General features: G+C 35.3%; 1 protein-coding gene across 1 annotated transcript in view; it reads left to right on the forward strand.

Annotated features, from left to right (window-relative positions):
* The window catches only part of ZNF236 (zinc finger protein 236), a 222667-nt gene that overhangs the window by 56227 nt on the left and 139201 nt on the right, over positions 1-27239 (forward strand). The window contains 1 exon segment of the mRNA XM_074202830.1: positions 19960-20138. Coding sequence (XP_074058931.1) covers positions 19960-20138 — 179 coding nt within the window.

The raw sequence follows: 27239 nt of genomic DNA on the forward strand, positions 1-27239 counted from the left end.
ATTACCTTCTTTGCTTTTAGCTCCAGAAGATAATTGGATAATTATAGTACCCTATAATGATAGTGTTATGTCTTTGAGCCAGACTTATGTTTCCCACACTACTCATTTGTTTCCTCTTTCTGCCCAGTTGTTCTACTTTTATTGAAATGCTCTCTACTGTGTTCCTCTACCCATAATGTAAAGTTTCTCACATAATTATGCCTTAATATTCAGTGGTATATCTCTGCCTCCTCTAACCATCTTCTGTTATGGGTTTCGTCCTGTTAAGTTTTAAGGATACATATGAGGTCAAAGTTGCCTCCATAGTTTCATACTACTTGCTTGAAAACTAAAAGTGTTTAAAATGTTTTTATTCTGTACTTAAATACCAAAATATAAATGAATTTTCATACTCATAGCATAGCACAAAAGAGGACTGTATTAAATCATGAATTTCCATTTCATAATGCTTGCTTTTAAAAGCATAATAAATTCTACATATTATCTCAAAATTGTACATGACCCTCTTTTTTGACATCACTATTACAAACTTTCTCTCCCCAATGAAAAACTAAGAAAAATAAAAAAACTATAGCAAACTTTTAACAATAGTCAAACAAAACAAATCTAAACAGTGACTATATCCCAGAATTTATTTTTCTTTCTTCACTTTGTGGTTATCACCTGTCTTTCAGAAGTGGGCTAGCATTCTACATCTTAGGCCCTGAAGAAATGGTTAGTTATTGTAATGATCAGAGTTAAGTCTTTAAAAATTATTTTTCTTTCCAATATGACATCCTTATATATGTTGTTTTTCTAGTTCTTCTTACTTCACTCTGTCAGTTCATGTTTTCCAAAGTTCTCTTAAATCTTCTCTTTCATTTTTCCATTAGTGCCATAATATTTCGTTGGTGTTCTGTAATTTGTTCACTCATCAACTAAGAAGCAGGCTTAGGCACTCTCTTAGGTATTAGTTCTTTACTTTTCTCCTCTTCTTTGACTTTTCCTTCTTCACACCAGGATCCCAAAAATTCTTTTGCTTGCAGCTATTCCTTTACCCCCCCCCCCCTTTTTTTTTAAAGATTTTCTTTTTTTGCAAGGCAAATGGGATTAAGTGGCTTGCTCAGGTACTCCTGACTCCAAGGCCGGTGCTCTATCTACTGTGCCACCTAGCCACCCCTTCCTTAATCCTCTTAAGATATTACCCTATCCTATTTTCTCTTATTGAATTGGAGATAATTTTATCCCAAGATATTTGTGTATATTCAGTTTGCCTTTTGTCTGTTGCAGATAAGAATGAGATTTATTGGATGCCCTCTATCCCATGCCTTCTTCCATGTTTTGTATGTTTTTCTTTTGACATTTTCAAATTATGAAAATTAGCAAAATTCTACCTTTTTTATCTTTGTATATAAACTAATGTTTCCTGTATTTTTCTCTTAAAAATCTTTAAAATAGAATGAGTCAGACTGTAGTTCTTTGTTTTCCTATTTTAATTCTGAAACAACGGTTTTTCCCCCCATTAGTGTTTTTTAAGAAAGATTTTTTTTATTTTGAGTTTTATAATTTTTTTCCCCATTCTAACTCCCCCCCCACACACAGATGACGGTCTGTTAGTCTTTACATTGTTTCCATGGGTATACATTGATCTAAGTTGAATGAGATGAGAGAGAAATCATATCCTTAAGGAAAAAAAATAAAGTATAAGAGACAGCAAAATTACGTAATGAGATAACAGTTTTCTTAAAAATTAAAGGTAATAGTCTTTGGTCTTTGTTCAAACTCCACAGTTCTTTCTCTGGATACAGATGGTATTCTCCATTGCAGATACCCCAAAATTGTCCTGATTGTTGCACTGATGGAATGAGCAAGTCCTTCAAGGTTGAACATCACCCCCATGTTGCTATTAGGGTGTATAGTGTTTTTCTGGTTCTGCTCATCTCACTCAGCATTAGTTCATGCAAATCCTTCTGGGCTTCCCTGAATTACCATCCCTTCTGGTTTCTAATAGAACAGTAGTGTTCCATGACATGCATATACCACAGTTTGTAAGTTATTCTTCTAGTTCCTAAAGTAAATGTACCTTTCTTCTGTTTCTTGTGTTGGTATTTTAAAATTCCTACTCAGATGTCCTGATTTCATCAGGAATGCTTGAAAGTCTCTATTCCATTAAAATTCATTTCTTCCCTTATAGGATTATTACTAGCTTTTTTTCAGGATAAGTTAATCTTGATTGTAGGACCTTTTGAGCTATTGTATTCCAAGAAATTCTCTTAATTTATGTTAGAAACTGCTAGGTCTTGTATGTGCTAGACTGTGATTTGATTGATTATTTCTAGGTGCTTGTATTGTTATTTCTTTGCTAAGGGAACTTTGGATTTTGGCTAAGACGTTCTTGGGGTTTTACTTTTTGCACTTCTTTTTAGGATATGATTGTAGAATTCTTTTTGTCTTTGTCCTCTGCTTTTTATTTATAATCTTTCAAAATAACAGTATCCAGATTTCCAAAAGAAAATCATAAGTTACTTCTCTCTCAGATTATCTCCAATTTATTCTTTCTATATCTTGCTTTTTTTACATTGTTGTTTACATTTTTCTCCCCCCCACTAATGAGCTTCTTGAGAGCAGGAACTTTTTTAAAAAAATACAATTTTATTGATTTTTTTTGTTTCTTACATTAACACAATATCCCATATACCCCTTCTTCCCCCTCCAAGAGAACCATCTCATATGACATATACTATTTTTAAAGAAAAAAATAAAGTAAGCGTAATTGATTGATATAATGAATTGATATATTGAAAAGGCCCCAAAATATGTGTGATGGTAACACCTATGAACCCCAGCTCATTGAAGAGATAGGTTGGTGGTATCTTCTCATATCTCTTTGAGTCACATGTGATCTATATAATTTTGTTATATTTATTTTGGATTTTTTGTTGTGTTGCTTTCCATTTACACTTATAGTTACCTTTTATATTGTTTCCTTTGCTCTGCTTACTTCACTCTATATCAGTTTTGTGCTATGTTTTTATTACACATGTAATTTCTTACAACACTGATATTCTGTTATGTTCATATGGTATGTCCAATTGATATGCATTTGTTTCTAATTTTTTAACTATCTTAAAAAGTGCTGCCATAAATGTTGCATATTTAGAAACGTTTGTAATAAGCTCAGTAATGAACTCTCTAGTTCAAAGGGTATGGTCACTTTAGCTCCATTTGTATAATTCCAAATTACTTTCTTAAATGGTTGTACCATTTCATAGTTCTACCAGCAATGTATTGGCTTGCCTTATCTTTCTACAACCTCTCCAACATTGACTGTTGCCATTTTTGTAGGGTTTGAGGTAAAATCTCAGGATTATGTTGACTTGCATAGGTGGTGCAATGGATAGAGCACTGGCTTTGGATTCAGGAGGCCTGGAGTTCGAATGTGACCTCAGACATTTACCACCTACTAGCTGAGTGCCCTTGGGCAAGTCATTTAACCCTGATGACCTCACATCTGGGTCATCTCTAGTCATCCTGATTCATATCTGACCACTAAACCCAGATGACTTTGGAGGAGAAAGTAAGGCTGATGACTTAGCACAGCACCCCCCTCACTCAAATCCAACTCACATGCTTGTCATAGCATCGCCTCCCCAATGTCGTGATCTTCTTCGAAAATGAAGGACAAACAATATTCTATTTCTCTTATTTTAATAGTGCCTTGGAGAATTTTTTCCTGTGATTGTGAATATTTTGCAGTTCTTTTGAGAACTATTTGTTTATATCCTTTGACTATCTATTGAGCAATGCCTATTAGTCATATGCATGCTATGAACACACACATTATTCATTTTATGCATATCTGGCATAGCTTATTTAGCCATTCCACAATTGATGACTATCCCCTCAGTTTTCCAATTCTTTGCTACCACCAAAAGAACTGCTGTGAATATGCTTGTACATATTGTGTTCATAGCATCAGTTCTCTCAGGAGGTGGATAGCATGTATGTATTCATTAAGAATCCTTTGAAATTGTCTTGAGACATTTTGTTGATTAGAGTAAACAAGTCTTTCAGAGTTGATCATCATTACAAATTCCTGTTACTGTACACTGTTCATGTTATCAGTTTGTATAATTCTTTCCATGTTTTTCTGAAACTACCCTCTTCACTTTTTTGTAGCACAATAGTACTCCATCAAAATCATATGCCACAACTAGTATTGGTTATTCTCCTTGATTTCTAATTCTTTCCCACTTACCAAAAGAACTGCTATAAATATTTTTGTATCTCCTGGTCCTTTTCCTTTTTTTTTAATGTCTTTGTGATAAAGACCTTATAGTGGTATCACGCAGTTTCATTTTAGGCATAGCATAGTACCAGGTTTTTCCCCTTATATTTATGGACCAGTTTACCACTTTACCCGCAGTTCATAAGTGTACCTATTTCTTTTTTATGTTCTCCACTATTTGTCATTTCTGGTAGTTGTGAAGTGTACCTCAGAGTTTTTTTAATTTACATTTCTCTAATCAGTATTGAGTTAGAGTATTTTTTCATACGATTGGATAACTTGATTTCTTCTAAAAACTGTTGGTTTATATCCTTTGATTATTTACCACTTGGGGAATGACTCTTATTTTTATAAATAAAATATAAATATATTTTTGACTAAGTTCTATATGCATTGGAGAAATTTGCTGTAAATTCTGTGTATGGGTTTCTGTCATTTCTGTTGTTATTTTCTTTACCTTCTACATTTATTCATTCTTCCTTTTTGTTGTTTATTTGCTTGAGGGACAAATAATTTCTTTAATTCTGGTTTTCTTTCTAAAACTTTTATACTTATATTTATACTTTTATATTATTGAATACTTATCCTTTGTCCTATATGGTTAAGCTTATATTTGCAGGATAGGTCACCCTGGACTGCATTCTGAGCTTCATTGCTTTTTGGAATACATTATTCCAATCCTTCCTCCTTTTTCTACTTGAAGTGAAATATAGTCATGAATTATTTTAATATTCTTTACTTTGTATTTGGAGATTTTCTCTTAATGACATATAAAACTTGTTTTGCATTTGTTGTTAAATTTAAACACTATGTGTCTTGGAGTTTGCAGCCTGCAGGTTTTTTTTTTCTGAAGACAGTATTTGAATTCTTTCCATTAGAATTTAATTTTCTATGTTTAGAAACATTGGACAAGTTCACTAATATTATTCACCTCATTATTATGCTAAAATTTTATCCATTTATATTCTTTTGAGAGACCTGTGATCCTTAGGTTGTCTTTGTGCATTCTGTCCTTGAGTTCAATATTTTTTCTTGCATAGTGAGCATATTTTCTTTTAATATTACTGGGATTTTTTTCCTGTTGATGTTCAAGGTCTTTGAGTTTTCTTCTTCCTGGAATCTTCAATTTTCCTCCCCATCCCTTTTGGTACTTACTTTTTGACTCTCAGTTCTGATTGTGATTTCCTTTGGGACTGGATTTCAAAGTGTCCCAGTCTCCTTTCACACTGAACAGTTTACCATTCAGCAATTTAGGTCTCCGCCTCAACCAATTTGTGAGTGGTCAGTCTTGGACCTAGCTGGATAACTGTGCTCTTCTCTCACATTTAATAGACTGCTGCTGCATATCTTCTTACATACACAATGTCTTGCATATACATATACAATGCCCTGTCCTCATAACCTATTTCATTTCTATTCTTCAATTCTCTGGTTCAATACATGCAGTTTAAAACCTCTTTTCTTTGACCAATGCTAGTCAGAACTTTGCAGTACTGTTACTTCCAGGTTGTTGACCCAGTAGGTTTTTGTTCCTTTATTGACTGGCCAAGCTGGTTGATAAGGCCATGAAAACTTCCAGAACCTGAACTGGGATCTCTGTGACATTGGAAAGAGGGAAGGGAGGAACAAAATACAGGTTGTGATGTAAGTCTGTCTTAGGTCCATCCTTGAATCTTCTCATGTTGGTTCTCTGTTGGTAACTGGGGGATGGGGGAGAGGTCTAAGTGAGCTCAGGGATGTTAATCATTAGTTGTGTTTTGTTTTGACCTTCTTTTTAGATTCTGGGTAATGTAGGCCATGAAAACAACTGAATTTGCTTTATCTTTTGGGGAGGTTTGAGTGGATAATAGGGATCAGAGAAAATAACTAGTCTGTCATCTTTTGCTCATGACCCAGAAGTCATTTCAGGGATTGGTTTTTGCTTTTCTTTGTTTCCCCCCCCACACTTAGCACAGTGCCTTATACAAAATAGGAACTTAATAAATGTCTGCTAACTTGATTTACTGGGAGTTCAGTGATGTGTGTGTGTGTGTGTGTGTGTGTGTGTGTGTGTGTGTGTCTGTGTCTGATATCTTTTATTTTATTCTATTTTCAGTCTGATTTTGTTCTGTTATTTCATGCTGTCATTGATTTATATTTGGTTTATTCTTGGGTACATCTTGGGTATACAGTTCTTGAGTACATCTTGGGTATACAGTTCAGTCTTTTCAGTTCTAAGTTTTTAATATCTTTTCATCTCCTTTTATCTCTTGCTTCATTTTCTTATTACTATTTATGCAGTTCTTGTAGAAAGTTCATTTTATTTTCACTGAAAAGGAAAAAAGTTCCTTGCTTGTAGTTTTTATAGTTACTTTTACTTGTACTCTACCTCTAGAGCACGAATTGTATCTGAGTGAGTGGGACTGTGCTAAATCACTAGCCTCACTTTTTCCTCCCAAGCCACCTGGGTCCAGTGGCCAGATATAAATCAGGACGACTGGAGATGGCCCAGGATTCAAGACAAGGGGCAACTAGGTGGTACAGTGGATAGCGCACTGGCTCTTAAGTCAAGAGGACTGAGTTCAAATTCGACTTCAGACACTTGACACTTACTATCTCTGTGTCCCTGGACACACAGGGCCATTTCTAGTTAATCCTGATTCATATCTGACCACTGGACCCAGATAACTTGAGAGGAGAAAGTGAGGCTAGTGACTTAGCACAGCACTTCCTCATTCAAATCCAATTCACGTGCTTGTCATGGCATCACCTCCGTGATGTCATGATCTTTTTTCAGAATGAAGGGCAAAGAACACCAGCAATTTCTAGACCAATAATTACCTTTTAATATTCTTAGCATTTTTCTGTGATTTATTAAGTGCTCTGGGCTTAGTTCTGAATTGGAACTTTTGTGCCATGTCCAGGGCCCACTCTCCGCTATCCCCCCCCCACTCCCTTTTCATTTTTGGATGGATACTTGATCTTTCCTTGAGTTACAGTAGATCCTGAACTATCTTTGCTTCTCAGGTTTAGTTCTCTGAATCTTTAAGGTTCAGAGCACTTGCCTCTTCTTGGCAATGAGGACATAATGTTAAGGTTTTCAGAGCGCCTTGATTTGTGGAATATAGAAGTCTGAGTACTCTAGCTCTATGTTTATTGCCTACTGCTACTTCTGGGCAATTTCAAGATCCCTAAATTGGGGTTTTTCTCAGGATAGCCCTCTACTTTTTCTGCTTCTGGACACAGAAACTTGCAGGCTACATGTCTGATTGGTTTTTGGTTGTGTGATAGATAACTCTTGACTTTTTTGTTGTCCCTTTTTTCCAATTTCCCTTGTACTTCTGGTTATCTTCTGTTGTTCTAGTTCGGCAGAAGTCTGTAATTTTTCATTAGATTTCTTGATCACTATTCAGTTTGGATTGTTATCCTGTAGTAGGTTTGTGGGAATTTGGTAAGGCATCTCCTCCCTTGAGAGACATCCATCTTGACTAGTTTTTTTTATGTAAACTTTGTATATTTGTGTCTCAGCATTTGCAGTGAAGGTTTGACTGGTGCCATCTCCATAAGGTAACATTTCTTGTGTCCTTAGGGTTTCAACTGATATTTTTCTCTTTTTCATTGTTAATTATTTTGTGTCTTCTCATCTAACATTTTATTTAGTTTAAAATTCATGTGATTAACTTTCAAAATGCATTCTTTTTTTTTGTCAGTCTGAGTTTCTATTTATTTTAAAACAATGGAGTGCAGTGGTTTGTGGTTAAAATAACCTTTGCTGGAAAAAAAAAAACTGGAGCCCACATAAATCAAGAGAGCAAACTCCAAAAGACTGAACTAGCTGCCTTGCTACCCCAGGGGACAGAGTAAAGGATAGGGTTAAAACAGAGGGTATAGAAAAGGTAAAATGAGAAAGAAAAGGTCATTTACAGTCAAGTACAACTTCCCAAGGCAATACAATCACATTAAAAGAGGGTGGGTAACACTTAAATTGGACATATTCAAAACTACAAGCCCCACTCTACCTCCCCGAGTCTTTTTCTTAAAAATTCTTTTTTTTTCCCCCTTGAGGAGGGAGCAATGACATGGTGATTTCCTGAGGGTAGAGGATGCTCAAATGCATTTCTTGACCTTTTTAGTTAGGTGTCTCTCATCAATTGCATCATTGAACAAGTACCTCCCATCCCTATATATATATTTTCAGATGTCAGCCTTCCAGTTTCAAATATCACCCTTTTTAGCCTGCTATTCATTTTCCAGATAATTTTTCCCCCCTTCTTTTGCTTCCTTACTTCCAGTGAGCAACAGCAAGAAGAGTACAGCCTGGCTCCCTATTATTATTCTTACCTAAGACTTTGTAATATCTGGCAGTACTTTTTCATTTCCTTCTGCCATTCTTACTTGTGTCTAAATAAATAACCAGAAGTGGGAAATAGGCATCTGTTTTGACAAATCTTGGAAGGTTTTCAGTTATGTTTTGGATACATGGTCCTTAGAAGGTGACAGAACTTTCTGTTGCTCTTATCTTATTAGTAGCTATCTCATTACACCTGCTAAGTGAATGATCGATTAACTACTACTACCCTTTTCATCTTTTGATCCTTACTGGATGATCTCTTAGATGATAGCTTCCATGATTATATCTTTCTTTGGAGTATAGGCAACTGTTCAGAAAGTCTCAATTCTGTTTTTAAGTCCTAGACATAATGCTATTCTTTTCTGACCTTTTACCTTATAACTGTCTTCTGCCCTGGACAAGAGTCCAGTCTCTCTTCTTTCTTAGATTAAATTTTTTCTTTAGTAGAGAACTTAAATATCCTTCAAAATTCTGGAGTCCAAAGTCTTTCTTGAGGCTCTTTACCTTGTCCTCTAAGAGAGAGATCAGCCTTTTCCCCTCCTAAGTGCATACCTTGTATTTAAGTGAGGCAGAGTTGCACAAAGTCATCAGTCTCACTATCTTCCAAGTGGCAGGATAGAATCAAGATGACTGTTGATGGCTCAAGATGTAGTGGGTGACCCTAGCATCTATAAGCTCTAAGTGCTCCACAGTACCTGCTTCAGCTGCTTTTCATGGCCTTTGGAACAAATTGTTCTCATCCACTCATTCTACCAGGGAAAGTCTTCACATGCTTTGGTTAGACAACTCTAAACCTTTAACTCCCCAATGGGGGTTTGAACCCTCTTGGTTACCTTCTACCTGGGTTAGCCATTCTACTGAAGAGGTTTTCTGGGATGTGGCCGCTGTTCTTGCTACAGTTTCTTGGAGCCATAGGTGAGAGTTAGGTGGATCAGGTAGACAACAAAGGAGGAAAGCTCTCTGAAAGGGCTTGGTAGTCCTTATACCAGAGGTTCTAGTCTTCCTTGATCACACATGTTCATCTCATGTAAAATATAAATAAGTCACTTGGTTGTGGCAGAAATACAGATATTATGAGTGGGCAAGCTGGCTGAGTGATGTGAGCAGAACTAGGAGAACATTGGACACAACAGCAACATTTTATGATGATCAATTATGATAGACTTAGCTTCTCTCAGCAGGATCCTCAGAACAAGGATAATTCTAAAATATTTGTGATAGAAAAATACCATCCACATTCAGAGAAAAAAACTGGAATTTGAATGCAGAGCAAAGAATAATATGTTCACCTTTTCTTTGATGTTTTTTCTTTTTTATGGTTCTCCCCCCCACTTTGTTCTGATTCTTTTTTCACAACATGACTAATATGACTAATAAACATGATTGTACATGTATAACCTATATCAGATCACTCACTGTCATGAGAAGAGGGGAGTGGAGGGAGGTAGAAAAACTCAATCTTAGAAAAAAGATGAATGTTGAAAACTCTTTACATACAAAATAAAATAACATTTTAAAAAAGGAATTACAGATATCACAAACTCAATGCAAATCATTCTACACTGTCCTCAACTTTTCATAGTGGTTGAGATTTTCAGCCTTTCTTTAAGAAGAATATTTTCTTTCAATGATCAAGCACTTTTTTCCATCCTTTTGCCCCATTCTTCAGGGTAGGGAGAAATAAAGAAAAAGAAAGTCCTGTAACAAAAAAGTTTAGTCAAGAAAAATAAATTCTCATATTGGCCATGTTAAAAAGCATATTTTTCTGTTACCTTGCTGGCAGTAGGTAGGTATTCTTCCTCTTTGGTTTTTCTAACTAATCCTTGCAGACTAGTTTCTTAAGTCATGAAATATTATTCATTTTTATGATATTGATATTATAGTATAAACTAGATTGATATTATAGTATAAAGTAGTCTCTTGGGTTTTTAAATTTTATTCTGTATTTGCCCATATCAGTCTTCCCAGAATTCTCTGAAACTGTATCTTCATTTCAGCACAATAGTATTAAATTAAGTTCATATACCATAATTTGTTCAACTATTCCTCAATTGATAGACATCCCCTGAATTTCTGGTTCCTTTCCACCATACAAAAAGCTTTTACAAGTATATTTTTATAAATATTTTTATTCATTTATTAATTTTAAAGTTTTTTAAAATTTAATTTTTTCCAATTACATGTTAAGTTAGTTTTTAATATTGATTTTTTTGTAAGAGTTTAGTTCTACATTTTTCTGCCTCTCTCCCTTCCCTCTCCCCTCCCCATGACAAATATTCTGATATAGATTATAAATGTACAGTTATGTTTAACACATTTCCATATTAGTCATATTGTAAAAGAAAAATCAGAGCAAAAAGGGGAAAAATCATGAGGAAGAAAAAAAGCAACCATCCAATTTAAAAAGTGAAATTCTAATTTTTGGTCTCATTTAGACTCCATAGTTCTTTTCCTCTTGATGTGGATAGTATTTTCCATCACAAGTTTTTATAAATATTTTAGTACATACAGAACTTTCCTCTTTCTTTGATCCCATTGAGGTATATGACTAGCATTGGTATTGTGGGGTCAAAGGGTGTGAAGAGTTTAATAACTTTTTGGACCCAGTTCCATATCGCTTTCCAGCATGGTTGTATCAACAGAGCATCAATTTTCTTGTTCATCCATAGTCTCTCCAATATTAGTTATTTTACTGTTTTTGTGAGGTAAGAATTGTAAGTTTTTTACTCTTTTTTCTTTAAAGCTACTTTTTGCTATTCTCACCTCCTAACTTAGGTTTGTTTTGTCTGTAAATAATCTCTCTCTAAGTCTGCTCTCCTGTTATTCCTTTTCCTTTTTTTTTAGGTGTCCCTGATGATTTGAATCAATTTCCACAACACTTACACCAAAAGGCACATCTATATGTATTTTATCTTCTTACCAATTCAGAATAAATAAATTCAAGTGTTGCTTGCTCTCCTACCCCTTCCTCTGATCATATCATAACTCCTCACCTCCAATTATTCTTTGCTAGTTTACTGTACCTTCTCCTTCCTCTTCTCTTTAATATCATCAAAACATAACAAAAAAATTTTTCCCAGGCACCCTCTTATTTGACTCCTTCTCTGACCCGTAATGACATTATGGTTCTTAGCAATACTTGTATCAATCCTTCCCCTCAATCTTACTCTCTCTTGGAATGAAAACATATGTTTAGAAGTCCTCTCTTTCATAAAAGTCCATTTTTTCCAATAAGATTATACTAAGTTTTGGGGTAAATTTATTTTGAGCATAACCCTCTATCTTTTTGCCTTATGGAATTATATTACAAATGCTTCTTTCATTTACATTGGCATCTAATCTGTTAAATCTTTTGTGATTGTGACTGTGGCTCTACATTAGTTATACTTTTTCTTTCTATCTACTTGCTGTATTTTTTCATTGACTTTGGAGCTCTAGATTTTCACTGACAATGCTGGAAGTTTTTTGGGGTTTCCCTTAGGAAATACTTTGTGGATTCTTTTTGGTTCTTACTTTATCTTCTGTTTCTAGTAGACCTAGGCAGTTTTCTTTCATAATTTCTTCATATTTGAATTACTGGCTTTTTGGGGAGGAAGAATGTCATGGCTTTCAGGGAGTCCAGTGATTTTTTTTTTTTAAATTAAAGAAAATAATGTTTTATTTTCCCTCTATATTACATGTAAAAATAAGTTTTGACATTCATTTTAAAACTTGTTTCGAATTCTCTCCCTTTCTTCCACCCCACTCCCCTTCATTGAGAAAGCAAATTATTTGATATGGATTAAAATTGTGTAGTCATGCAAAACATTACCATAATCGTCATGTTATAAAAGTAAGTATAACCCCCCCCCCCAAAAAAAAAGAGAAACTTCAAGAAAAATCAACTGTCTTTGGAATGAATGGTACTCTTTATTATAAAAAGTCATGAGGATTGTGTTGGGAGATAGTATTGCTGAGAAAAGATGTCATTCACAGCTGATGATTCTATATTGCTATTACTTTGTATATAGTATTTTCCCCATTGATTGCATCTACTCATTTAAATTTTTTTTACTGATAGTATTCTGTTTGGTTTTTTTGTTTGTTTATTTTTGTTTTTAGGTTTTTGCAAGGCAAATGGGGTTAAGTGGCTTGCCCAAGACCACACAGCTAGGCAATTATTAAGTGTCTGAGGCCAGATTTGAACTCAGGTACTCCTGACTCTAGGGCCAGGGCTCTATCCACTGCGCCCCCTAGCTGCTCCAATAGTATCCTGTTTATCACTTCTTATAACAGAATAGCATTTCATCTTAATCACATGCCACAATTTGTTCAGCCATCTAGTTCCTTGATATCAAAAAAAAAGCTTCTATAAATATCTTTATTAATATAAGTCTGCTTCCTTCCTGTTTTTCATCTCTTCTGGAGTATAGACCTGGTAGTGTCATTATTAGGTCAAAGCGTAGGCATGGTTTTTATAGTCCCTTTGGGCATAGTTCCAAATTGCTCAACATTAATATCTCATTTTCCTTACTCCCTTCCAACATTTGTCATTTTCTCTTTTATGTTCTGTTAGCCAATCCAATAGATATGTTAGGATTGTTTAATTTAAATTAAAAACTCAGAATTGTTTAATTTGCATTCTCTTATCTCTCTTTTTTTAATGTGGCCATAGATAGCTTTGATAATCTAATCTGAAAACTGTAAATATCTTTTGATCACTTATCAATTGGGAAATGGCTCTTATTATTTACAAATTTGACTCAGTTCTTTAAGTTTGAGAAATGAGATCTTTATCAGAGAAACTTGTTATATTTTTCACAGTTACTATTTCTAACTTTATTTCCCCTCCATCCTTTCCCCCTTTCTATTTTCTTTCTCCTTTCACTTTGACTCTCCTCAAAGTGTTTAGTGACTGACTACTTCATCCTATAATCTTCCATCTCTTCTATCACCCCCTCCCCTCCCCCTCCTACTTTCCTCTTAGGGTAAGATAGATTTCTATACTCGATTGAGTGTGATTGATATTCTCTGAGCCAGTTCAGAAGAGAGTAAGGCTCACTTACTCCCCCCCTCCCCATTGTAAAAGCCTTTTTATTCCATTCTACTACTCCTTTTCTCCCAGTATATTCCTCTCTTACCCATTATTTCCATCTTTTTAATATATTATCTCTTTATAGTCAATTCCTACCTGTGCCTTGTTTACATACGATCCTTCTCTAACAGTCCTAATAAATGAGAATGTTCATCATCTTCCCATACAGAAATATAAGCATTTCAACATCATTAAGTCTTATGATTGTCTTTTTCCTGTTTGCCTTTTTATGCTTCACCTGAGTTTCATATTTAAATATCACAATTTTTGTTCAGCTCTGGGCTATTTATCAGGAAAGTTTTGAAAGTTCCCTGTTTCATTTAATGTCCATCTTTTCCCCTGAAAGAATATGTTTAGTTTCTCTAGGTAGTTTATTCTTGGGTATAATCTAAGCTCTTTTGTCTTCTAGACTATCATATTCAAAATCCTACAATTCCTTAATGTAGAAGTTTCTAAATCTTGTGTTGTCTTCTCTGTGGCTCTAAATCCACTGTGGCTCTAATTGAATTTTGTTTTTCTGACTTGTTTACAATATTTTCTCCTTGACCTGGGAACTCTGAAATTTGTCTATAATATTACAGGCAGTTTTTATTTTCAAATCTCTTTCAGGAGGTGTTTGGTGAATTCATTCAATTTCTAGTTTACCCTCTGCTTCTAGAATATCAGGGCAGTTTTCCTTGATAATTTCTTGAAAGATGATATCTAGGCTGTTTTTTTAAAATCATAACTTTCAGGTAATCCAGTAATTTTAAAATTATCTCTGCTGGATCTGTTTTCCAGGTCAGTTTTCCTGGTGAGATATTTCCCAATTTCTTTCTAGTTTTTCTTTTTTTTCTTTTTTTTGGTTTGTTTTATTGTTTCTTGATTTCTCACAAAGTCATCATCATCAGTTTCCCTTTGCCTCCAATCTGTACTTTAAGGAATTATTTTCTTCAGTGAGTTTTTTATTTCCTTTTCCATTTGGCCATTTCTGCTTTTTTAAGATGTTGTTCTTCTTCACATTGACTTTTTTTGGGCCTCTTTTCCCATGTGGTACTGTCGGTTTTCAAGATGTTGTTTTCTTCATTTTTTTTGTGTGTGTCTCCTTCACTAATGTGTTGACATGGTTTTCATGATTTTTCCACATCACTCTCATTTCTCCTCCCAATTTTTCCTATGCCTTCCTTTCTTGATTTTCAAAATTCCCTTTTAACTCTTCCCTGCCTGAGATTCAATTTTTATTTTTCTTGGAGGCTTTGGTGTAGAACCTTTGACTTTTGTTATCTTTTGAGTGTGAATTTTACTCTTCCTTGTGACCATAGTAAATTGTCTATGGTCAGTTTTTTTTCCCCTTCTGTTTACTTGTTTCCCCAGACTATGACTTGATTTTAACTCTTTGTTAGGGTGGGACTCTGCTTTCAGGGTGCAGGGTAAACTGTCCCAAGCTTTGGGGTTTTTTGGCAGCTGTTTTCAGGGATATTTCTAGGGATCTACAAGTTTTCAATTCTTCAAAGGTCTTTTATTCTAAGAAGAAGTTTGTGCCACTCTCCTGACTTGTGCTGTGTTCTGTAGGTGGCCACAAGCTTTGCTTTCTGCCCCTGGAACTGTGAGGAGGGTCCCTGCTCTATTGCACCAGTAAGCTCTGTTATGCTTCTACTTTTTTTCCTGAGACTCAGACCCAAGAGTTGTGACCCAGATCTGAGTATGGGTAAAGCAGTAGAGTCCTGCCTCAAGTGCTAGCAGAGAGATCCCTGTAATTTTCTTCTGATCCCTTTACTATTCCTGGACCCAGAGTTCCAGAAGCATCTACCACGCTGATTCAGTGGCTCCCAAGGCCTCTCCTGGCTGCTGGTTCTGCTCTGTGCTGCTGAGACCTGCACTGGACTGTGCTCCACTGTCACCCCCATGTAGCAGACTTTTCCTGCTGACCTTCCAACTGTCCTTAGCAATCTTTGGGTTGAGAGATCTGGAAACCTCCACTGCTGCTTCTGACCCAGTCGCCTGGCTGCCTACTTCTGGATTGCTGGGGCCTGGTTTGCTTCAGCATGGTCTGGGCTGCTCTGCCCTCCTCTTTGAACCTGGTGCAACAGACCATTCCCTAGATCTTCCAAGATGACTTGGGCATTCTAGAATTTGTTTAGAGTCATTATATAAAGGTATTTGGAGTTTTTTGGAGGGAGAACTCCTGAGGAGTCCCTGCCTTTACTATGCCATCTTTGCTCTGCCCCCTCTAGTTCAGTGATTCTCAAATTAGATCTGTTTTCCAAGTGAGTCAGTTTCAATATGAGCTACCTTTTATTTTCTCTTTTTTGTAGTCTTTTGATTTTGTTTAAAATTTACTATTGTGTCATGAATTTATCTTTTGTTTTGACTATCCTAATTTTTAGGGTATTTTTTGTATGTAAGATTTTATGCTTTTTGAGCTAAACTGTTTATTCTCTTTTGAAATCTCTTTTCTGTAGGTCATTTCTTTTCCAATTATTTCCCTTATTCTCATTTCCCTTGTGATATTTTTCAAATTCATTATATTTTCTAGTAATTATAATCATATGTGCAAACTGTATTATTTTTGAAACTTTGCCTGTGTAGGTGTTTTGATTATTCTCTTCTGAGTTTGTATCTTGGGCATCCTTGGCACCATACCCCTCCCTTTTTTTTGTTGTTTGTTTACTCATTCATTTGGTAATTTCTTCTGGGCAACTCAAGAGTTTCATTCTAGCTGCAAGTTAAGGGGGCATAATCTTTGATCCTGTGTTAAGGCTCTCTCTTTCCCTCTCCTTTCCCCTTTCCTTATTCTTCTCTTCTGAATAGGGGCCGAATTCAAGATCTGCTCTAGACTAGAGGGGTCTTGGGCTAAGTCTGTTATCCCTAGCTTCTTTGGGAAAATGTTCCTTCCTTCACGCTTATACTGACCTTGATCTGGAGTCGTGTGTGTTGTGTGTGTTGTGTGTGCGTGTGTGTGTGTGTGTGTGTGTGTGCACGCGTGCATGTGTGTGCCTGTGTTGCTAGGCTGTCCCCTCTGCTGTTGTCTTGGGTTGGGACCTGAATCTGAGAAAACCTCTGTACCTCCTGATGCTTTTGCTATCTGATGTACTCTGGGCCCTTCTGGCATAGACTAGAGATTGATTGGTCCAGGATCTTTAAGTCACTGCATTGCTTTTGGCCTAGTTCAGAACCCTGAGTATTGAGTTTGTATCCTGGGCCCCCTAGAAGACCCTGCACTGTTGGGGAGGACCTCTTTTGCTTTTGAGCATCTGGAATTGAGTCAGTGATCGGGTTTGCTGACTTAGCTCAGCGCTCTGGACTTTGAGTCCTTGATCCCAGCCTGTTCCTTGACCATTCTAATTGCTTTAATTGCTTGATTGTAGTTTTTATTAGAGATTGGAAGAAGAAAGTTGACCCGTTGAAGTTTCTCTTTTGATTTCAGTGTGGTGAGGGAGGTGTGAGAGTTTTTTGCATATGGTCAAACAAGTAATAAGTAGCAAAGCTGGTGATGTATTTATTTAATGGAAATGATTGACAAGTTCATTCCAAGTATAGCTTAATCAAATATTATTTTACTAAAGAAAGCTTAATCAGTTCCCCAATTCAAAGTTTAAAAAGTCATTGATTGTTTTATATGGATAAGATTTTAAAACTGGAGAATTTAAGGTCTCACTGAGTACCATTACTGAGTTTCTATATTCTGACATATCACATTCCACTGAAATGTATTAAAGATAAATCATTTCAATGAAAAAACTTGTCCTTTTGTTTTATGACAATTGAATGAATACTTAATATAAGCTAATTCCAAGTAGGGTTTATTTCATTCTTTGTGCTTGTCAGTCAGTAAATATTTCCTAAGTGCCAGGCACTGCTAAAATCTGTAGATACAAAAGAGGTAACAGACAGTTCCTGCTCTCAAGCATATAAGGATCTAATGGCGAAGATAACAAGGAAGGAAATATGTATACACAAGCTTTATACAAAATGAATAGCAAATAATTAACAGAGGGGAAGCACTGAAATTATTTGAGATAGGATTCCTGAAGAAAATGATGTTTTATGGCATTTTAGTTGGGAATTAAAAGGATATCAGAGAATCCTGTAGACTGAGGATTAGGAGATGTGGGTGACTGCCAGAGAAAATGCTACAGCCAGAAAGGGAGTATCTTTTTTCCTGGAAAAATAAGGAGGCCAGTGTTAGTAGATTAAGGAGTAAGTACTGGGTGAGAAGTAACAAACGAATAAGAATATGTATCTGGTGAGGAGTAACATGTAAGAATGCTGGAAAGCTAAAGGGACTGGAGGGGGAAAGGAGTTTGGGGGGAGGAACGATAAGGAACCAAAATAATGTTGTCCTTGATTTTTGAAGAACACCATGACATCAGGGAGGTGATGCCATGACAAGCATATGAATTAGATTTGAGTGAAGAGGTACCCTGCCACTTCACTTTGTCCTCCAGAGCCATCTGAGTGACCAGTGACCAGATATGAATCAGGATAACTAGAGATGGCTCTGGAAGGGAGGCAGTCAGGAGGATTGAGTGACTTGCTCAAGGTCACTTGAGCAATAAATGTCTGAGATTATATTTGAACTCAGGTGCTCCTGACAAGAGCCAGTGCTCTACCCAGTAAACCATCTAGCTGTCCCTATAGGGAACCATTGAAGTCTATTGAATAAGCTGGTGGTGTGGTTGATTTGCACTTTAGGAAAAACATTTTGGTAGTTGATTGAAGGATATAGTGGTGAAAGCCCTGAAGCAAGCTTTTTAAATGCTCCTTTTGGGAGGTGATAGATGAGAATCTGTACCAGAGTTGGAGACAAAGGAGAGTAAAGAGCATTTTTGGAGAAATAATACCAAAATTGAAATTATAGGTCTTGACAAGAGTTTGGATATTGGGGTGGGAGTGAGATGGGGTGAAAGATAATGCAGAATTCAGGATGATTCCTAATTTGTGAACCTGAGGGACTAGGAGAATAGTGTTTCCCTTTACCGTCATAGGGAAATAGTAGACAGGGAGTGTTTAGGGGAAAGATGAGCTCTGTTTTGGATATAATAAGTTTAAGATGTCTTCTGGATATCCAGTTTCAGATATCTGAAAAGCAATTGGAAGTGCCAGATTGGGAATCAGAGAAGATAGGGCTGGATAGGTAGATTTGGAAATCATCAGCAAAGAGAGAAGATCCATTGAAGTTTATGAGATCTCAAAGTGAGGTAGTATAAAGAGAAAAAAAGAGCAGGATGGGAATAAGGAATCAGGGGGTGGGGAATGGGGAATGACCTGCAGGGCTTCAGAATTGCTGAGCTATTTGGGGAATGACAGGGTTTGGGAAGGTTCATTATTGAAGACAAAGCTTCACTCCTTTTCCCAAGAGAAGCTGTAGATCAGACTGGAGATAGATGCAGTAGCTGATAGATGGGATATAGTCAGATGAAAGACCCCATTTCACTATTCCTTTTTCTTTGAAGATTGTTGATTAGACTGTAAATGGCACTGTGGCAAGCTAGGAGATAGAAGGGGGCACCTTTTTTAAAAGAAAGTCCTCCTTCTAATACTCTTAACTGCAGTGGGACAAGTCCTACAGAAGGGTGTTTTGCCTTCAAGGGAGATTGCTGAGGGGTGTTGCCTTGAACTGCTTCATATGCAAATGAGCTCAGCCTGGCTCCTTTTGCTACTGTCCCTCTGGGCACATTCCCAGAAGAAGTTGGAGGGGAATGGTCTGAAGAAAGTGGCTCCTCTTCTGACCCAAGGTTAGCCAGAAATGTAGGGGATGTAGGGGGAGAGGTCAATTTAGGGTGGTGGCATATCTCTAGGCTTTGGAGATAGGCTGCACTGGAGATGGAAGGTTAATGTGTACCTAACCCAGAGTGCACTTAATAAATGCTTGCTGATAGAATGATTGATTATGTGGACCTTAGTTATCACCCTAGGTTTCCTCTATGTGCAAATTTTTTAAAAGTTATTTTGGCATATAGAAGCAAATGTGAAATACTCATCATTCTTGAAATAGTCTTTAATAAAGATAAAATTGTATTTCTTGTATAGTTTGTTTTTCAGTTAATCTTTTGTCTTTCATCATAGTTCAACTTATTTCTATTCATGTAAATAAGTTGTCTTTTAGAAATGAGAATATTTTGAAAGTAGGAAAAGAGGTCATTTCTGATAAAAATATTGCTTTGGGTAGTGACCTAAAATATATATATATATTCTATTGGAATAAAACATTAAAAAGTAATGATTTTCAAGTAGCTATTTTCCTTAGTAATAAAAAGTATTTTTAATATATTGGTTATTGACAAATATTTATTTTCAATTTTATAGAATCTCATCTGTTCTGAATGTGGGGATGAATTTACTCTTCAGAGTCAATTATCCATACACATGGAAGAACACCGGCAGGAATTGGTTGGGAACCGAATTTATGCTTGCAAATCTTGCAAGAAAGAGTTTGAAACTTCTTCACAACTCAAGGAACACATGAAAACTCATTATAAAATAAGGTAGGAATTTTATGTTTACTGTTTATGTGAAGCTGTGCAATAAATTAAAATTAAACTGACTTAACAATGATAAAGGATTTTTATTTGGGTTAAAATATTTTTATGATTTATAAGGAGACAATGTCTACAATAGAGAAGGAGAGCCAGCAAATTCATTGTTTAAAGTTTGGTTTATGAGGTTGAATCCCATCTTAATATCATTATAAGGTTTGGTTTTATTTCTAGTCCCTTTCTAGGGACTTTTTTCTTACATGGGTTAGAGCGTAATAAGCTTTTATTGTGCTCATAAACTTGAAATAATACATGAAATCATAGGTCCTTGAACTCAGTAGACATTTAATGCTTTTGTTTCCTCCTCTCTTATCACCAGTATTCTAGGTATAGGGTTAAAACAATTTCTGTCCTTGTAGAGCTTACATTTTAATGATGGAAGACACTACACTAAAGGGAAATGAAAAATGGTGGGGTATATGGTAAAATGTTAGGAAGGTAGGATAATACTGCAGTACTGAAAGTCAGAAGCATTATTATTATTATTATTATTATTATTATTATTATTATTAATTATTTGCATTTTTTACTTATTTAAGGCAATGGGTATAAATGACAGCCAAGCAATAATTAAGTGTCTGAGGCTGGATTTGAACTCAGGTCTTTCTGACTCTAGGGCCAGTGCTCTATCCACTATGCCACCTAGCTGCCCCCTATTTTAATTATTATTAATAAAAATAATAGTAATTTTACCAGTGGGGTAATGGGTTGGCATGATGAATGGGTGTTTCTCAATGAGAAAGTCCTAAATGCTTAGGGAGAGGTTTTGGGGTGAAACTATAACAGACAACCTGGTATGTAAGTTCTGAAAGTCAGATGAACTGGGGAATATGACTTCAACAAGCTTTAAAACAAATGAGTTTGTCAGGGCAGCTTGCCTATTATTTGTTTAATTAATGAAGATATTCTTCTGGTAAAGTACATACCTGCATTTGTATACATTATATAATCATATATTCTTGGTGAAATTTGATAGTTCAAAAAAAATTTGCTTGTTATGTTTTGTAGGTACCTAAATTTCTTTTCACTACAGTTTAAATTTTTTTTATTTTTCCCTCAATTAAATGATTTGAAACATTTGTTGGGTTTTTTAAATTTTGAGCACTAAATTTTACACCTTTTACCCTTCCCTTCATCATCCTCTCTGAGATGTTTAGCAATCTGATAATAGGTTATGCAGTCTTGTAAAGTTTCCTCATTATTCATTTTGTGGAAGAAAAGTTAAATAAAAAATGAATTCACTCCTTTCAGTTTTTGATTTTCTTTCCTTTTCTAATCATATTACCTGAGACAAATGAAAAGCTCAAGAGAGACAGTGTATCTGGGTAATTAAGAATCAGTATATTAGACTAGTTAATAAGTTGATGATTAGTGATTTCTTTTGGTAACTAAAGACAAAATCATGGAGATCACTGAATGCCTTTGGAAAAGGAAGGTACCCCTAACATCTAAAAATCAACCCTGATTGGTGAACAGTTAATAAAAGGATGGACTTTTGGATGAGGAAATGGGCTTAAAATCTTCATTTCCTCCTCTTGAGAATGGTTTTGATCATGAGAATTAGCCACCACCAGCAATCTGGACAAAGAAATCCATCTTTATCCAAACTATTCTGCTTGGCTTTCTCCTTTTTAAGCTAGATTCTAATAGACAAATTGCAGGGACATAGACTTAATTCTTATGGTCAAGAATTCATTCAGATTAGATGCTGTTTGTCAGGTCTTCTGGTTGGGTGGGGTCCTGGTCAAGAGCTTGTACTAGAAGGATTTGGCCAGTCTCATTAACAGTGTCCTTCAGAGACTGGCTGGCCTACAGACTAGTCCTTGAATTGTAAAATAAAGAGGGAAAAGACTTCAATCCTAATTAAATAATGGTTTATTAATATAATAGAAAAATAATTACTTCTCTTTGAAAAATTAATTTCTTGATTGTATTTAATAACTAATTATAATATTAGAACCAAGGATTTTCATTCTCATCCAGAATCCAACCAGTGTTACCCAGAGGGACAGCTAGGTGGCCCAGCAAACAGAGCACTGACTGGAGTCTGGAGGATATGAGTTCAAATCCAGAATTTAATAGTTACTTAACTTTGTGACCTTGGGCAAGTCACTTAACCCCATTGCTTTGCCAACCCGTGCCCCCCCCCCAACAAACAAAGCAAAAAATTTTATCCAGGTCAAGATTTAATCAGACAGAAAAAAAAAATTCTAGGTTTGGACTGATGGGTATGTTTCTGTTGTGTTTTTTGGACAGATCTGGGAAAGTATTGATTTTCCCTTTTGTCAGAATAGAAATAAAGGGAAATTGATATTTCTTTAACCAAGATTTGGGTGAACCAAGTCACCCAAAACCTTGATTTTAATAGGGACTACCTCCCATTATGTTAACTGGTCAGAGTTGATTGTTACCCCTCTGGAATGCCTACTCTTTTAAGGGCATATAAACTGTGAACCCACCTCCATTAGGAAAGTGATTAATTACTCAGAATGTATGACTGTCAAATCTTTTTAACCACCTCATCTCACAACAGGTGGTTTTATTTCATATATATATATATGTGTGTGTGTGTGTGTGTGTGTGTGTGTGTGTGTATATGTTTTCATAAATACATGAAAGTTCCTAGTTTTATTTATTAGTTCAGTTTTCTTCCTTTCAATTTTATTAATCTCCCCTATGATTTTCAGGTTTTCAAATTTGGTGTTTAATTGATAATTTTTAATTTCTCTTTTTTTCTAGTTTTAAAAATTATTTCTTAGTTGTATGCTCAGTGAGTGCATTGATCTGCTCTTTGTTGATGTAAGCATTTAAAGATATAAATATTCCCCTAAGTACTTATTTAGCCATATCTCATAAATATTAATATGTTGTCTCATAGCTTTCATTTTCTTTAATGAAATATTGCTTCTATGATTTGTTCCTTGATCCCTCTTATTCTTTAGGATTGGATTATTTAGTTTCCAACAAACTTTAATCTTTTTTCCACTGCCCTTTATGAAATAGAATTTTTAGTGCTTTATGACGTGAAAAGGATACATCTTATATTTCTGCTTTTCTTGATTGGTTGTGAGGTTTTTTATTTCCCTCACATTGTCAGTTTTTGCATAGGTGCCATGTACTGCCAAGAAAATGGGGTTGTGTTGAGTGAGTGAGTGAGAGACAGAGAGAGTTTGTGTGTGTGTGTGTGTGTGTGTGTGTGTGTGTGTGTGTGTGTGTTCCTTTCAATTCCTATTCAGTTTTCTCCAGGGGCATATCATCTCTAACTTCTCTAAAATTCTGTTTACCTCCTTAACTTCATTCTTGTTTTTTTTTTTTTATTTTTATTTTTTGTAGATTTACCTAATTCTGAGGGGGGGGGAAGTTGAGGGCCCCCCACTAGTTTTGCTGTCTGTTTCCTCTTGTGACTCATGTAATGTCTTCAGAAATTTAGATACTGTATCATTTGGTGCATATATGGTTAGTCTTGATGTTAGTTACTTCATTGTTCATAATTCTGTTTAGCAAGATTTGATTTTCCTTCCTTATCTCTTTTAATTAGGTGTATTTTTGCTTTTGTTTTGTGAGATCATGATTGTTACCTTTTTTTCTTTACTTCAACTGAAATTGATTCTGCTTCTCACCTTTTCTCTGTGTTTCTCTGTATTCCAAATGTCTTTCTTATAACCAACATATCTAGAATTCTCATTTTTAATCTATTTTGCTATCTGTTTCTGTTTTATGGGTAAGTTTATCTCATTTGCATTTACTCTTACGATAATTATTTCCTTCCATTCTAGTTTTCATTGTTTATTCTTTTCTCTCTTGTTATTTACTTCTGGCTACCACCTCCCCAAGCCTACCCTCCCCTCTATTTTTCTATTATATTAATAAACCATTATTTAATTAGGATTGAAGTCTTTTTCCTCTTTATCTGTTAGTATCTGATACTATCTGATAGTATCCCCCCTCTCCATCTTTATCCTTATCTTTTTTACTTCTTTTTGGGGTATATTAGATTTCTATATCCAACTGAGAGTAAGTTTCAAGTATTGCACCCATGCCCCTATCTTTACCTCTACTGCAATAGCTTTTATGCCTTTTTTTATGTAAGATAATTTACCCTCATTCTCTTTCCCTTTCCTTTTTTCTCAGTGTAAACTTCTCCCACCCTTTCATTTTTTTTGTATATCATCCATCATAGTCAACTTTCTCACATTTTATCTATATATATTTCAATTACCCAAATACTGAGAAAGTTATTAAGAATTATAAGTATCACTGAATCTCTTATGTTTTCTTTCCTGTTTACATTTTCATGCTTCTCTTGAATCTTATACTAGAAAAATCATATTTTTTAATTCAACTCTGGTCTTCTAATTAGGAGTGCTTGAAAGTTTGCTATTTCACTAAATGGTCAACACCCCCCCCCTCCCCCCAAAGAATACTCAGTTTTACTGGTAATTCTTGATTATAATCCCTAGGTCCTTTGTCTTACAGAATATCATATTTTATGGCCTCTGTTTATTTAATGTAGAAGTTGTTAAATTCTGTGCAATGCTGACTGTGGAGCTCCATGATATTTGAATTATTTCCTTCTGACTGCTTGTAATATTTTTTCCCTTGGCATGGGACCTTTGGAATTTGAATCTGATATTCCTAAAAGTTTTCATTTTGGAATGTCTTTCTTGAGATTATTGGTTGATTCTTTCAATTTCTATTTTGTCCTCTGGTTTTAGACTTCCTTGATAATTTCTTGAAAATTAATGCCATACTCTTTTAAATTTATTTAATTATAATTTATTATATATTATATGATAATTATATACTGTGTTCTCTTTTGTCCTCTGGTTCTAGACTTTCTTGATAATTTCTTGGAAATTAATGCCCAGACTCTTTTAAATTTATTAATTTTAACTTATTATATAGTATATGATATAATTATATAATATATACACTGTATTGTATTATAAATTAGAATTTATTTTTCTCATAGCTTTTAGGTAGTTAGTAATTTTTAAATTATTTCTCTTGGATCTATTTTCCATTTCACTTTTTTCCCCAATAAGAAACTTATTTCCATTTTTTTCATTCTTTTGATTTTGTCTTATTGATTTTGATGTCTCATAGTCATTAGCTTTCATTTTCCCACTTCTAATTTCCTCAGTGAGCTTTTGTGTCTCCTTTTCCATTTGGCCAGTTCTTTTTTTCTTCTTCTTCTTCTTCTTTTTTTTGTTTTTTTGGTTTTTGCAAGCCAAATGGGGTTAAGTGGCTTGCCCAAGGCCACACAGCTAGGTAATTATTAAATGTCTGAGGTCAGATTTGAGCTCAGGTACTCTTGACTCTAGGACCTGTGCTCTATCTACTGCGCCACCTAGCCACCCGCAGTTCTACTTTTCAGTGAAATTTTTGTACCTTTTTCCATTGTTTTTGTGCTTCTTTTCCCAAGTTGATGATTCTATTACATTACTCCAATTTCTTTTCCCATTTTTTTCTACTTATCTTTTTTTGTTTTTTAAAATCCTTTCTTCCATTACTTTAAGGGCCTGAATTCAATTCACATTTTTCTTTGTGGCTTTGCATGTAGCAGTTTTGACTTCGTTTTTCTCTTCTAAGTTTGTACCTTGATCCTCCATGTCACCATAGTAATTGTTCTATGGTCAAATTCTTTTGGTTTATTTTTGTTCACCACCGTCTCTCCATTTTGTGATTTTGGGTACTTTTATGTAATTTTTTGGTGAAAGTTGGGTTTTCCTCTTGAAGTGGAGAGGGCATTGTCCCAAGCTTTTCTTATGCTGGGGCTTGGGGCCTTGACTGTTGGTTTGCATTGCACCTGCAGTTCTAGCTGCTGGCTTGCATGGAGGGTGGGGGTTGAGATCCCTAGTGGCTTGCCCCAGGTATGGTGCCTCATTGCTGGCTTGCCCTGGAAAAAGGAACTTAACTATGGTCCTGGCTGGTACCTTAACTTGGGACTTGGTCTGTACTTCTGGTCTGTACTAGAGGTAGGGTCTCAGTGGTAACTTACCCTTAGACCCAGGGCCTCATTGCAGGTTCCCCTATGGTGTGATTTGGGGTTGCTGTGGCTCTCTTCCACCCCCATGAGACATACTTTTACTGCTGATTTTCTAAGCTATACTGAACTGGGAAGCTGCTTTACTGCTCCAAAATTAGTTCTGAGGCAGGAGGGGAATTTGGAAAGACTGAGGAGTTTTCCTGTTTTAATCTGCCACCTTGGCACTGGAAGACTTCACTAACTTTTTGGGTTTTTTGCAAGGCAATGTGATTAAGTGATCCGAGATCAGGACTGCACTTTTAATAATGATGTTTATCCTGGTTTTTGTTGATCAGGCTAGTTAAAGTTGAGCTAAGTTTTCAAGAAGTCTAATTTCCCAAAGCATCTATCATAAACTTTCTGTATTAATTTGAATTAACCAAGCACCAGTATCTGGTAAAGATGTTAATCTAAAAAACAAACTCACTCTATACTCAACCATCATCAATAATTTTCAAGAAAGTAAGATATTGTCTGAGGAGCCAAAAACATGTGACAGAATGTCCCCTGATGGCAAACAGAACAACTCATTGTTTATTTGGTGATTATTCCCAAAGGTACTATAACCTTTTTTTTTACCACCTTTATTGATTACTGTAAAACCTTTTTCTCAGTTTCAGCAATAAACAATATGCTAGTATATGAACTCAATCCAATTATAGTAAGAATGCTAGAGTAACTTGATGTACTGGAAACTGTATATATTGGCATGATCACTTGCTTTAAAATGTACTGTCTTCCAGGGAGACAATTTTTGGATAGTGTTCATGCTTAGTCCTACATCTGTTATTAGTCCTTAATAGAACCAAATATGACTTTTAGTCAAAATATAATATTCTATAAATCTCTTGGTATAAATGGATGACTTTAAGTTTCATGGCTCTGTTGAAAAGCATATCAAATGCTAATTCATCTCCTTAATACTTTTTTCAATAATGTCAAAACTTCATCGAATTAAATAACTTTGCAGCATTTTTAATGTCTTAAATGTGTCAAATTTTAATGTCTTAAAGGAAGAATAA

This window comes from Macrotis lagotis, chromosome X (assembly GCF_037893015.1).
Source record: "Macrotis lagotis isolate mMagLag1 chromosome X, bilby.v1.9.chrom.fasta, whole genome shotgun sequence".
NCBI classification, from domain to species: domain Eukaryota; kingdom Metazoa; phylum Chordata; class Mammalia; order Peramelemorphia; family Peramelidae; genus Macrotis; species Macrotis lagotis.